General features: G+C 38.8%; 1 protein-coding gene across 1 annotated transcript; it reads left to right on the top strand.

Annotated features, from left to right (window-relative positions):
* The first annotated feature begins 6,127 nt into the window (after positions 1-6,127).
* LOC123958784 lies at positions 6,128-11,219 on the top strand. The gene is made up of 5 exons (XM_046032401.1): positions 6,128-6,136; positions 6,280-6,471; positions 8,957-9,016; positions 10,128-10,190; positions 10,338-11,219. The coding sequence occupies exons 1-5, from the start codon at positions 6,128-6,130 to the stop codon at positions 11,094-11,096; spliced, it is 1,083 nt and encodes a 360-aa protein (XP_045888357.1). The 3' UTR covers positions 11,097-11,219.
* Positions 11,220-14,884: the final 3,665 nt, after the last annotated feature.

The raw sequence follows: 14,884 nt of genomic DNA, 5'->3' as shown, positions 1-14,884 counted from the left end.
AGGTTAAAGAGTATTCTTACCTGATGAAACAGTTACTGTTGTACCCTTTCCCCAGTAGTCAAAAGCATCATAGTAGCACAGTGCTGAATCTACGTAGCTGTTAGTATTAAAAGGCTACGTCTAGTAATGTTGAGTGCAATGAGTTTGTTTTTTTGTTAAATTCGACTATGTTATAAAATCCACTTAAAATAAACTATCCATGAATATTCACCATTGCGTCCTACTGAGATTTTCGCTCTTTCACTCTTTACAGTACATGCTCGCCTAAAAAAATTTACTTTTGAAGCCACACTTGACATGCTGAGAAGTTACAGAATAACTTAAACATGACATTTCAGTCTGAAACATACCCTGCTGTAGATTTGAAATGGTAAATCTTACCTGATGACACTGTTACCATAGTGCCTTTTCCCCAGTAGTCAAAAGCACCCCAGTTGCCACAGTTAAGAGAGTCAATTCACACTTCTCACAAAAACTTCTAACTGTTATATCCCATTACTTCATGCCACACAGTTTGGTTTCAGCAACAGGTCAAATCAAAGTAAAATAATAAAAATATAAATAAAATACTTTGACGATAGAACAGCCAGGAAGTTTAAACTTTTCACAAAGTCTTTGTCAGGCTACAAAATACTGTTGGCTGTGACCACAGAAAATCATAATATATATTTTAGTAATATAATTAGGATTACCGTCTCTAATCAGAAATATTTAAACATACCTGAGGTGACGGTGACCATAGTGCCTTTTCCCCAGTAGTCAAAAGCCCAGTTGCCACAGTTAAGAAAGTCAATTCACACTTCTCACAAAAACTCATTACTGGTATATCCCAAAGTTTGGTTTCAGTTTAAAAAACTGTTAAAATTAAATATAAAATTAAATGTTTTGTTGATAGACTTACTATCCAGCTGAACTTAACAGGACTTTTAAACTTTTCACAAATTCTTTGTCTGGCTATATAATACCGTTGGCTTATCTTATTATTGGCCATCAGTTGTGACCACATGAAAGTGATTATATATATTTTAGTAATATGATTAGGAATTTCACTCTGTAATCAGAAATATTAAAATAATATACCTGAGGTGACGGTCACCATCGTTCCTTTTCCCCAGTAGTCAAAAGCGTAGTCACAGTTCAACAAATTATTAAACACTGCATTCAAAAACCTGTTCCCAGATATCTACACTTCCATGGACGATTATTTTATGACAATCTACCTTCTGACATCTTTAACTTGCCATTTTCCACACATGGATTCAGTAGATGGAACCAAATAGGATTTTCATCAGCAAATTTTATCAGAAATAAATGAATTGTGTGGCATCACAACTGCATTTCTTAATTCTAAAACTTTCTTTAAATCAAAGTATACATAAGTAAAAAAACAGCTGACTTACCTGAAGTAACTGTAACCATTGTGCCTTTTCCCCAGTAATCAAAAGCATTGTCACAGTACAGTGTGTCAACACATCCAACATACAAAAACAAGCATCTTAAAGATGCTGTTGATGCCACTGAGGTCTAAATATACTTTATTAAACTGTGTAATTACTACATTTTCAATATGAAGACAAATATAAGCTTTTTTTACCTGTTGTGACAGTCACCATTGTTCCTTTTCCCCAGTAGTCAAAGTAGTCGTCACAGTTCAACAAATTATTAACCACTGCATACAAAAACCTGTTCCCAGATCTCTACACTTTCCATGGTAGTTTATTTTATGACAATCTACCGTCAGTTAAAGTTTCAGAAGATTGAGCCAAACATGATTTTCATCACCATATTTTAGATAAGATATTTTACATACAGTATCCTAGAAATTAAAGAACTGTATAGTGTCACTACTGCATTACTTAAAAATACTAAAACTGTTTTTAAGGTATACATTAGAGTAAGAGGATTGACTTACCTGATGTAACTGTAACCATTGTGCCTTTTCCCCAGTAATCAAAAGCAGCGTCACAGTGTAATATGTCAACACATCCAACATACAAAAACAATCACCCTAAAGATGCCGTTGATGCCACTGAGGTCTAAATATACTATATTAAACTGTATAATTACTACATTTTCAATATGAAGATAATTTACCTGTTGTGATGGTCACCATTGTTCCTTTTCCCCAGTAGTCAAAGTAGTAGTCACAGTGACAGGTTTCAATAGCACTTCAGTGCAAAAATACTTAACAGTTTGTATCATTTAATAAAGTGTTCTCAGTTACTCAGAAAACTACAGTGTACACCTATCATTTACCCTGGTACTTTTGCTGTAGATTAAATTAGTTATTTGCCCCATAAACCAACATAAAATGAGAAAAATATTGAATTGTCTTCACTCAAAAAACATGATTATTACTCACCAGAAGTTACAGTGACTTGTGTCCCTTTGCCCCAGTAGTCAAAGTAGCCATCACAGTGATATATTACAATCTGCTTCTAATACAAAAAACTGCTGTTTGAACCAAGAGAAACATACATGTTTCACTGACAAATGGCAATCCCCACTGTATTATTTATGAACCACGTCCATTGAGATTTCCATTTCCTGTGGTCTGGATTACATAAAGTTAAGTGTGTTTGCTAACGGTTAGTGAACACTTCCTCCTTATAGACCCTCCTGTCAGCTCCAGTTCCTGCTGCATAGAGTTCACATAACCAGAAAGACATTTATCTGTTGAGCTTGATAAAAGTTAATGATATTTAGCTCTGTTTCCCTGAAGTCCACATTTACACTATTTAGAATAAAAAGGTAGAGATATTAATTCTTTGTATATGTTGATCTATCAAAGCCACTGAATTCAGCCACACTGTCCATCCCAGAGGTGTCTAGTGTTTTAGTCAATTAACTAGTCTACAACAAGCCTTGTGTATATTTTAGTGCTGAACATTTCACATATTTTAGGATGGATTTCCTAGGCAGCCAGGGGTTGTTTTCATTGAAGCTATACAACTGGCAACTACAAAAATTAACAGACAGGTGTTTAATTTCAAATCTGCAAATTTTATTTTATAGAGTAAAAAACAAGATTTAAAAATGTAAAGATACAGAATAATTTTACAGTAATTTGAGTCAATTACATAGTACAATTTTGCTGTTTGCATTTAGTTAATTTATAATAAATTACATTTCTATTATGTACATAATTAAAATTTTGACAAGTACAACTTGCAAAACTGAGGTTATGCTACAATACCACATTCATAATGACTGCAGTCAACGTTCTGTTCAATCCAAACCAATAACCTACAAGCAACTAGTAATATCCTGGGCTCACGTCTAAAGTTTTACAGTTGTATGACAGCAGAAACAGAAATCCTTATCAAGTATTCTGTTCAAGTATCAACTTACTTAGCTCACTGTATCTGTACTGATGAACAAAATAATTAGGTGCTTAATGATGAATTACACAATACATGATTATAAATTGTCTATTCAACTTCATCAATCAGATAAATCAAAAAGAAACTGAGTAAAATGGAATAAAACAAATTCCAATGTTTTAAAAGAAAAGCAACAATAATTTTTCATTCCCTAAACCATAGAAAAACTGACTTTGTAAACTTATGTATCTGGTCTGGCACGCTGTCACTGCACACCTGGCTCTCATCAGCCTGTACTGCCCATAGTGTCCCCTTTACTGACATTAACCTCTTTTAGGTAACACAGGCAGATGTTTAAAAACGATGGCATCCATCCAACGAAGGTTGAGGTCAAGGGCAATTGGACTTGGCTGAAGATACTAGAAGAAGTTTCGTCCCTCATCCAAGAGACTTCTTGAGTTCTGACTGACTGGTAGGGAAACTCAGTTAGTCAACCTCTGTGGGATTGTTAGGATCATCGATACCGCTGGTTCGTTAGTGCTCCTGGCTGTGGTAACAGCAGTCGTCATGGTCATTATGGCCAAGTCTGAACGACCATCGTTGGCATCTTCACCTGAGGCCAAGAGGAAATGCTTGTTCAGTTTCCTGGGAAGTGATGAAAGGACAGCATTGTAAGTGGTGGATAAGTGGAGGCGTAGACCCTCTCCTCTGTTCAGTGACTGCTTCTAAATCTGTGTGTAAATGGCTTCCCTAATACCTCTTTCAAACCATCCATCTTCTCTGTCTAAAATGTGCACCTGGTTTCCTTTATCCTTCAGATGTAAATAAACTGCTGAGTCTTGACCTGAGGAGTTAGCCCTTCTGTTGTAGTAGGGTTGTATTACTTGAGACTGGTCTTGGTCTCAAGACCGGTCTTAAAACCACTTTTTGATGGCCGTGGGCTTGTCTCGGACTTGACCGTATCTGTACTCGGTCTTGTCTCGGTCATTGAGGACTCAGGATTTTATTTCAAGACCAGTCAAGGCCATACCTTTGGGAATATCAATAAATTGCTTTTGCATCGTCTGATTTATTTATTAACATCCTAACTCTGATTGGACTGAAACGTAATGTTTCAAATGCAACCAATAACCCTAATTAAAATGTGTTGTTACCATTAACTGTTACTCCTCCCGGCAATTGCAATGCTTATGTTGATTTCATCTCTTAGTGTTTGTATGTGGAATGTGGATCTTTCAGATCAATTTGAGAAGTACCTAAGATCTCGTTCCACATTTTATTGTGTGTCATGTAATGTGGGGAACTGGTCTTGGTCTTGACTTGGTCTCGCCCTCCCTAGGTCTTGGTCTCGACTTGGTCTCAGCGCCTAAAAGTCTTGGTCTTGGCTCGGTCTCAATAAACTCTGGATTGGTCTTGACTTGGTCTCGGTTTGGGCGGTCTTGACTACAACACTAATACTAACAGACACAAACATGACCAGCTCTCTCTCCTGCTGACAGCCACTTAAGAAAAAAATGTACACAGAGCAGCGGATACAAGTCAGGTCGCCATGGTAGCGATCTGTCAATCACATAGTATCCCCCCCCCCAAAAGCAGACCCAGAGGTTTGACAACCACTCGTCATGTTAGTACAACTCTGGATTGGACAACGGTGAAAAACAAACTGCAGGATGTTGAGTAGTTAAACTGTCCTGACATTACTTTTTACTGGCCATCGGGCCACCATTATTGTCGAGCCCTGGTTTCTCTGATACTCCAGACACATATGGAATCACAATGTTGTTGCGTTTGACCTTCTTCTCCTCATCCCCAGTAGTTTTGGTCTTCTTCCTGGCTTTTGTGGCTGTTTTCACAAAGGTCCATTTAGGGTATCCACAGGCTGTAAGTGCCCCTTTCAGGGGGTTCTGTTCCTTCTCTCCGGCTTTTGCACTTGTTGGTATGTTGTCCACTCTGCGGTGCAGGGTTCTGATGACCCCTGGCTTGTGTTCCAGTGGGTGGTGGGAATCAAAAAGTAAGTATTGATCATGTGTGTGTGTGGGTTTCCTGTACACTCCAATTTGCTGCAATCTCCTCGTGTGAACTTGATGTTACTGTCCTCGGAGTTGATGTGTTCTGTGAAAGCGTGCACTTTTTGGGTTTTAATTTTAAAGTGTCATCCACATACCTGTACCAGTGGCTCGGTGCTGTTCCTCTGAAGGAGTCAAGGGCTTTTCCCTCCACTTCTTCCATGTAGATGTTAGCCACAATAGGTGACACTGGTGAGCCCATGGCACAGCCATGCTTTTGTCTGTAGAATCCTCCATTGTATTGGAAATAGGTGGTGTTTAGACAGTGGTCGAATAATTTACAGATCTGGTCAGGGCTGAGGCTGGTTCTGCTGTCCAGGTTGTGGTCTTGTAGTAGTCGTTTCCTTACAGATTCTATTACCTCCATGGTGGGGGTGAACAAGAGGTCACATCATAGGACACCATGGTTTCATCTGGGTCCAGTCTCAAACTTTGTTTACAAAGTCCATGTCCAGTGTCACCGATTTAGTGTCACCTATTGTGGCATCTACATGTCCCCATAAGACCACAATCAGCCTCAGAACATATTGAACCTAGCTTCTTTTCTTTAAATGTCAGGTCCTTTGAAGTCACATCACTTTTAATTACATAAAAGCACTACTGACTAGGGTCCCTGGGAACCCCAAGAATAGACGCCTGTAAGAGAAAGCAATCATGCAAATGTTATTTCTTCTCAAAACTCTATAAGTTAGGTTATTAATAATAATAATAATTTTTTTATTTAATATTTTAGGAAATATGGCGATGGTAAACAATTGAAATATTCAACACAGAACTGATGCCCTCTCCTAAACATCATGCATATGGCCTCTGACTAAACAAGCTCTGTGAGGACTCTGAGAAAAATCTTCCCCCATCTCAATGTATGACTCTCACTCATCCTTCCTCAGGAGGATATCTGGACTTCATCAATAACCCATACAGGGAAGAAGAAGAAGCCCGAGCTCTTGAGAGCTCAGCAGGAGGAATCGTGCGGCCAAACTGCACGTGGAACTAATGCATCCAAACATGCTGTAACTGCCTACACAGGAGAATCAGCCAGCGCCTCCCTCCTCCCTTCCAGCTCAGATCTGGCTCTTATGGTTGGTGATTTTAACATCCATGACAATAGTGCTATCAAATTATTTTGCATTTTGGATGGCTATCACTCAGCATGTGACAGAACCCACACACAATAAGGGTCACACTCTTGACAAAAGATGTCAATATTTCTAGTGTTGTGAGTACTGATGTTCTTCTCCCTTATAACTCCTGAGTTTTCTTTGAATGACTATCAATATAAATGTGTTTGCACTTAGGTACAAATGAAGATAATCCCAAAGTAGTTCATCACTGAAAACAGATTGATGCCGTCACCCCTGTTAAAGTCAATGTTGTCCAAAATCCAATGTCCATATTAATTATGAGATTTTTTTTTTGACAATCTTCACACATATACCTTGGAACTAAGAAATACAATTTTCTTTTCTCTGATATCATTACCAAAATTCCACTTGAAACAAATACAATCTGCATGAGACAGTTTGATCACTTCAGCCATAAAGAATGTTTTTAATTGCAGGACAGACCTCCTGGCAATCATCAGTACCTCCTCTTTCATACTCTTTACCCAAAACACAAAAGAATACCTCAATAACACCTCAATAATGCAAATCATCAGTTGGTACCAGGTTGTTTATTTGTCATTATACAACACATGGTTGTATAATGAAAAGAGAGGTTGTAGTCCCTTCATGCTACAAACACAGAACTTTACAGATAATTAAATGTGTATTAAAATATGGTAACATTTTAAAATAAAAGAAAAACAATAGGCTATAGACAGTTATTTATATACAGATACATTTATACACAGAACACTCTGCTGTACATTTTTTTTAATTTACGTCTGGGTAGAATGTAAACAGCAGCAACAAGAAGATAATATGGTTTCATCTTATAAGAAAAGTCTGATATTTGGGAAACAGTGTCCATCTTGGCTGTGTTTGAGCATCACAGAGTCCGCCTCCTCCAACAATGCGGGGAGTCTTGCGCTTGGAAAACGGACCATACACCTAGTGCTTGATCAAGGATGTTGATGATGGTCTCTGTAAAGATGTGGGCACAACTGTCTCTGATTTCTGTTGCTTGGCCTATATGAGGTCAGATTGGACCTTTACGAGCAGCCTTTAGTCAAAGCTGGGCCAACACGGCTTCTTTATCTGCTCTCTTTCCTCTCCTTTGGGCTGTGTTGCCTGGTCTGGTTGATCGGGCCAGGTGGATCGTGGAACGCAGCTCTTTAATCCAAAAAACCTGTCTTCCTTTTCCAATGACTTTATTTCTGTCATAGGTAACAGGTTAGTGCAATGTATTCAGTAAGTTTGCGAATGTAACAGCATGGGGTTAGAGACCAACCGCCATGAAATATGAAACGCTATTTTCTGGACTGAAGACTGAGGGTGTTTTTTGCAGATGTGTGTGTGGTGTGTGTGTGTGTGTGTGTGTGTGTGTTCAATAGAGCTAATGTTATATTTTTGGCCAACCAGTGTGTGAAATATAGTATGACAGTCTAGATTTAAGTAGCTATAACACAAGAACAAGCTGGGACTTATTTATTTGCTCTGTGAATTAAGGGCTGTTTAAAGACTTTTTTTCTCTTGGAGATAAAGGACTTCAGGTTTGTATCAATTAGCTCATCTTCACATTTCACATATTTTTAGATGTTTAAATAGGCTGAAGCAGAGCAAATTGCATGAGATGCAATGTGTTAATTGTGTTATTAAACGTGAGTGGTAAGAGTGGTAGTTATATAAAAATAAACCTTTGTAGATCCTATAAATAGACATAATTAGGCACATTGTTGACCCCTCCTTTCTTTTTGACATTTTAATGGAGTCAAAGCTGTTATTTAAGGGGTTCCACATTGCCACAAACACCTGTATTTTGCACACTGATTCTAATCTAATTTGACAATGATCCTGCATGACGTTTGTAGTTATAGCTATTACTTCAAAGTGAATTGACTGACTGACAGTTTGATTGATTGCACTATTGAATTACATTTCCCCCAGGGTTAGGGTTAAGATAATAGATTTTTAAGAGAAGCAGAGATATTCATAGCATCTTCTTCAAAAAAGAGTCAGAGCCAGCCACAGCTTCTACCAGCAGCAGTGAAAAGGCAAAGTCAGGTCAGCAGCCTAGGTACAGCAGTAGTGATGAAGAGCAGTCAGCTCCTCCTGCACAGGATGGTAAGTCATGCTTGGATAGATTTAATTTACCATGTTGGCTCACATTCAAGTTATTTGTCACTCATACAATTTCAGTTATACAATTACAACTGTCTGAAACATCAATACACAAGAACAATATTTAAAACAATTGTAAAAGACAGAAGAACAATAATAAAATGTGCATAATACATAAATACACACACAAACACATGTGTATGTATGTACATACGTATGATTGTGTGAGTGTAAAAAAAAAAAAAAAAAAAAGATAATATGTGTATGTGTGTGTATGTATGCGTTTGAGAACCTCTAGCCTATTGATGTCTCAGATATCTCAGATATCTGTGTATTCCCACAGCTGACCAGCCACACCCAGAGGAGGATCCAGCAGTGTCTGGGGCTCCACCTGTTAAGCACGGTATGTCAAGTTCTGTTATGTCCAGATATGTCATTCATGTGTCACGGTGGGTGTAGGGTAGAACTGGTTGGTGGACCCAAATGCAGGACACGTAGGCTGACAGTTACAGTTCAGTGATATTTTAATATAAACAAAATGCGAGCACACTTACAAGAGCGGCTGAGTTCAGGATATCCAAAATAACACAGTCCAAACAAACAAGGTAATCCAACAGAAAAATCCAGAAACAGGTGAAAATCCAAAATCCATAAAACTGACGGGAACAAGCAAGACTAGCACGACGAGACAGGGCAGACAACACTACAACACACTGTAACCCGACAAAGACTAAACAGAAACACCAGGTATATATACACAGGGACTAGCAAGGCGGGAGCAACACAGGTGAAAGACATGAGACTAATGAAACACAGGCAGGCAGAGAGAGAGCAGGAGAAAACAGGGAGGGGCAGGCAGGCAGAGAAAGGAAAGGGGAACAAAGTGGCAGGCAGACAGAGATAACTGGGGGAACAGACAGAACACTGACAGGCAGACATGGGGCAAAATAACCAACACAGACAGAACACATGTAACAAAATACCAGACAGGAATCTAACTCAAACAACAGAAATCCATGTAAACAGACAAACACCGACCAGCTATAACCCAGGGATCATAACAGACAAAACCTAAACGAGAACACAGAACTAGAACACAGAGTACCGGGCAGACTAAACCAAAAAGATGCAGAGAAAGAACTAGAAGCAAATACTACGACATGAACTAAGGCACAGGACTGGGAACAAAGACATGGAACCAAAACAGACTAAATAACAGACACTGAACCGACAAAACAATAACTCCGAGAAACTCAGGACAGGATCGTGACATCATAAACAGTTACCTGAAATTGTTGTGTACTCTCATACTTGATTTAATTTAAAAAGGACGGTCCAATTTTGCCTAAAGTGTATTCATTTGCTAATACACAGCAAACCCCACACTTAAACATAGACAATCAATTCTTTAAATCTCAATACAAAACATTATGAAAAGACAAAGGAAAATATGTGACACTAATCTATCCACATACAGTTTATGGGTTTAATGGTTATTGTTTTTACTACTTCAGGTACTTCATCTAGTGAGGCTCCCCATGTTGTACAAGTACATGCTGCCCCACCTGGACCACACGGTATGTTGTGACATTTTATCTTTCAGCTTACACAACATTATGAGTGCCTTCCATTTTAATAACATGGAAGTTGTAATACTGACCACAAATTCATAAACTTCATAAAAACGGAAGTAAGGACAGATCACGATTATTTATAATTTACAGACTTTTCACAGTCCAGAGCCGCAGGTCCTACACAGCCTCAACTTGAGGTATTTCCGCGGACCATGCAAGGCAACAGGAAGAGGTCCTTCAAAAGCGAGGGGTTTAAACAACACCCATGGCTTGAGTACTCCCAAAACCAAAACTTTGCGTACTGTTTTGCATGTCGACACTTCTCTTTGCCAAACACCCCAGGGTCAACACAAATGTAACGATGGTGACAAGGATTCCTTTAGGAGGACAATCTTCTACCCCATTGTGGACACCATACTTGGAGAGTTAAACAGGCGCTTCTCCAAAGACAATTGTGAAATAATGAGAGGAATACAAGCTTTGGACCCCAAAAGCACATGTTTCCTTCAAGAGGAAGTAGTCTTTCGCCTGAGAGAAATTTATGAAAGGGACTCTGAAGATCTCAGTCATGAACTCCACCAGAGAAGGAGGCTTTTGCAAAGGAAACAGCAAAGTGGGATGCCAAACTTTTTCTGTATTGTTGAACTTGCAGTGTTCTTTGAACCTCACAAGGATGTTTTTCATGAGCTTTTTCGTCTGTGCAAGATAGCCATAGCCCTCCCAGTAAGCAGTGCAGCATGTGAGCGCAGCTTCTCAGCCCTTAAACTCATCAAGACCCATTTGCGCACAACAATAACAGATGACAGACTGAGCAACCTGGGTGTTCTCAGCATTGAGTCTAAAAGAACAAAGTCACTTGACATGGACAACTTTTTGCTACCATTCACCAAAACAGGAGAATTCATCTGATGTAAAATGGATGAACACAGAATTTGTCTAATGGTCTTGTTTTTTTTGTAGTTAAAGGTTTGTTTGGTTTGTTACAACTGTTTGTGTAAAATTAAAATAAGCTATATTTGGTCTGGCCTAAGTCTTAACGGTTTGATTTAAATAAACTTAATGTATGCTGAATCAAAGCCAAGGTTTCAATTTATACCTTCATCAGGGCCTTGGACATGAATACTGTCTGGGTTGGAAAATTTTGCACATTTTCATACATCACAAGGCATCCTATAGAATGACATTATTCAGTCATCAGGCCATCATCTGTGTTACCTGTATTCTTACCTATGTTTGCTTTACTAATTTAAGTCCCATCTTGTAGTTAAATAAAAACACACCTGGCAAAGAACAAACCAAAAAATTCAAATTCCAGTATCTCCAACAAATTATATCTAAGCTAAATAATAACATAAACAAAGAATGTAAAGAACAACTAGTATTTGTGTTTTTGTCCTTACAAGCTTAGTTTATCTTTTGCTTACAGATACTTTTTAATAAGGTCCTATCTTTAAGCATTTTGGTTTGTTCTGTTGCCTGGATTGCTGTGTTTTTATGTAACCACAAGACGGTGTCTCACTTAGTAAAGCAAACACAGGTAACAATACAGGTGACACAGATGATGAGCTGATGATAAATGTTATATTGGATGAGTTAAGAGCAGTTGAATTTTGCTATCTAACTTGTGAAGAGACAAGGTCTTTAATCCACTACAAGGAAATAGCTCTTAGAGAATGTGTGCCCTATTCTGAACATAATTACTGATTAAAAATAGACATGTTAAAATAATCAGAGATACTTGAGGACTGTGATAGGTGGAAATGGAATAAAAAAAATGACTTTTAAAAACAGCATAGACACCTTTATTTGACAGTTACGAGACAGGAAAACATGGGAGAGAGGGGATGTGACATGCAGCAAAGGACCGGGGTCCGGGATTCGAACTGCGGTCGGCTGCGTACGTATATGCATAAAACTTCGCTATGCCATGGCTACCCCACACTAACTCTGTGTCCCATCTTGGCCACCCCAGTAAAAATGTCCTGGATACGCCACTGTTCACTTGTGGTCATTCATAATAGTGTTGCAAGCTATTTTGGGCTGCTTGTGATCCCAGGCTTTTTGTTAGTGTGGACCTTTCCCTCCCCATGTGGACGAGCATTTGCTTGCCAGGGTAGGTTTCCTGCAGTATGAGGGCCCATACAAGCCATAATCTATTCTGGCCCTCTCCGATACCTTTATTCTCCTATCACATACATTTTCACTCACACATTCATACATTTACTCTCCTATCACATACATTTTCACTCACACATTCATACATTTTCCCTCACACATTCATACATTTTCATTCTCATATTCATATATTTTAATGCACATATTCACACATTTTTCTCATGCACATGCAGTTAATGTGTACATTTAACATTATGCATGTAAAAGCGTGTTTGAAAGCTTGAGTCCAGTAAACAAGAGCATGATTGACATCTGCATACAGCAGGTAAATCTTCCCGAACCAGCCGTCGTCAGCTCCGAAAGCTCTGCAGCAGGCATCACTGAGCTGAGGTTATGGCTTCCCCAAGTTCACCAGGAACTCCTAAATAGAAGTAAGCCTGTTTCTCTCTGCTGCTGTTTTATTACATAGAACCGGGCTGGAGTTAACGGTAACTTTTAACTGACATTGGGCTGGTCTGGCAGAAGCCAGCTGGAACTATCATTAGCGCTAATGTTTGCTAATAACTTAGGTGAAAGCTAAGGATAAACAATAAAACTGATGCTATGTCTTGGGTTATAGAACAGTAACTCTGTAACTCTGAGCAACTTTCTTTATTAACGCTTTCTTAAGTTACTTAAGGTGCGCTAACATATTGTGGAGATTAGCTAGCAGCTACGTTACATAATGTCATCAGGATGATACATGTTAATAGTTAACTAAAGTTAGCCTATATTTCTCCTGTCAGTCACAACATGTGCATGACAGGTGATATGTATTACTGCATGACCATCAGAAAGCGTTGTAACGTCATGCTTTGAGTTTATGAGCAGAGAGTAAGTTAGCCACTGATTGAACTTTAACTCAAAACAACGCTACTGTATATTACCCAAATGTAATGGTAATGAAATGCTTGCCATTTTGGCCAGCTTGAATAATTAAAAAAATGACAAGAACATAAATATTTTCTTCAGTTTGGGAAAACTCTAAACTTTCATCCTGTTTTAGAGATGAGTGACACCTGCTTTTTAGCTGACCTATGGATGCACAGAGTTGCTCATAGTAGGTCAACTATGTGGTCTGTATTTTTAACAAAATAGTTTTTTGATAGCTAAACTCAGGCTGACGCAGATGACCAGTCTGATAGAAGTGCCCTTTTATAAATTAATTCAAAATCTGTATCCCCTCACTACATTGAACTGATTGAATCATTTTACTATGTACACAGTTGCATGTGGAGACATTCATCATGCATTGTGGTCTCATGCAAATATTTACTGTGTTCTAAAGGAATTATGAATTAAATTCTATTGTTGCAGTGCATCAACCTCATAATGAAAGCCATACCGTCATGTTTACATTGTTTTAAAACAAACAATGCTACACATCCTTTGGTGTTAGATCAGTTAGATTCTCCACAATTCAATACTTCAGTTCATTTAAGGGAAACAAAAAGTCCCAAAGTCAAATTCTGTCACACTCTGCCGGTCAGCCATGTCATGTTTTGCACTCTTGAGTTTTGGTCAGTTTATTATCTGTTTGTGCTGTTGGGTATTGGGGTTCAGTCTTGTCTATTGTCTAGTGTCCAGGAACCTAGTTTGTGTCTGTGTTTAATGTTGTCCTGTTTCCCAGTTGGTTCCGTCTCTGTTCCCTACTTCATTCTGTTAGTTGTTGCATTCTTCCTGTTTTGAGGTTCAGTTCCTGGTCTTATGTTCTCTGTTTAGCCTTGGATTCTGTTGAGCTCACTTTGTACCTGTCTGTCATGTATTATAGATTTAGTCTTGCATCTTAGCTCCTAGTTCTGTGTCTCAGTTCATGTCTTAGTGTTTACTGTTGGTCTATGTACTTCTGTGTTTTTTTGCCCTTGTCTGCTCTGTGTTGTCTTTAATCCCAGCTTCAGTCTCTTTTCATTGTTGGTTGTGGTTCTTCCTGATCTGTCTGCTTGTGTCTTTATTAGTTTCTGATCTGTTATGTGTTCAGTAACTTGTGTCATGTCTGTTCCCCCAGTTATGACTCTGCATGCCAGTCTCTCTGTTTTCCCCTGCTCCCTGCCTGCCTGTGTCTCGTTAGCCTCATATCCCTCACCTGTGTACCTCCTCCCAGCTCGTTAACCCTGTGTATATATCCTTGCTTGCTTCCCTCAGTCTTTGTAGCTTGTAATCCTGTGATGTCCTCTGTCTACCTGTTTTTTCCCCGCCAGTTCTTGGATTACCAGTTTGATTATGTGTTCAGTGGGATTGTTTATTTTACTTTAAATACCCTGGTCTCAGCCACTCTGTTTCTAAGTGTGCTGGCCTTTTGTTTAATTAAATCTTTGAACTGAACCTGTCAGCCTTGAGTCCTGCATTTGGGTCCTCCAACCTGCTCATCCAACCACGCATCCTGACAAATTCTTATAGATTTACTAACCTGCATGGTACAAGAGAGGAAAGGAAAAAAAGTGCTGACTGCCGTTACCTTAGAAGCGCTGGTTAAGGCGCTCGTTAAGCCCGAATGTGTCCGTTCCATGATTATTTAATATATTCCTTTAGTCTGTAAGGGTCCA

The sequence above is a fragment of the Micropterus dolomieu genome, linkage group LG02, assembly GCF_021292245.1.
Source record: "Micropterus dolomieu isolate WLL.071019.BEF.003 ecotype Adirondacks linkage group LG02, ASM2129224v1, whole genome shotgun sequence".
Taxonomy (NCBI): Eukaryota; Metazoa; Chordata; class Actinopteri; order Centrarchiformes; family Centrarchidae; genus Micropterus; species Micropterus dolomieu.
The sequence above is the reverse complement of the archived record's forward strand: the minus strand, read 5'-3'. Positions and strand labels throughout refer to the sequence as shown.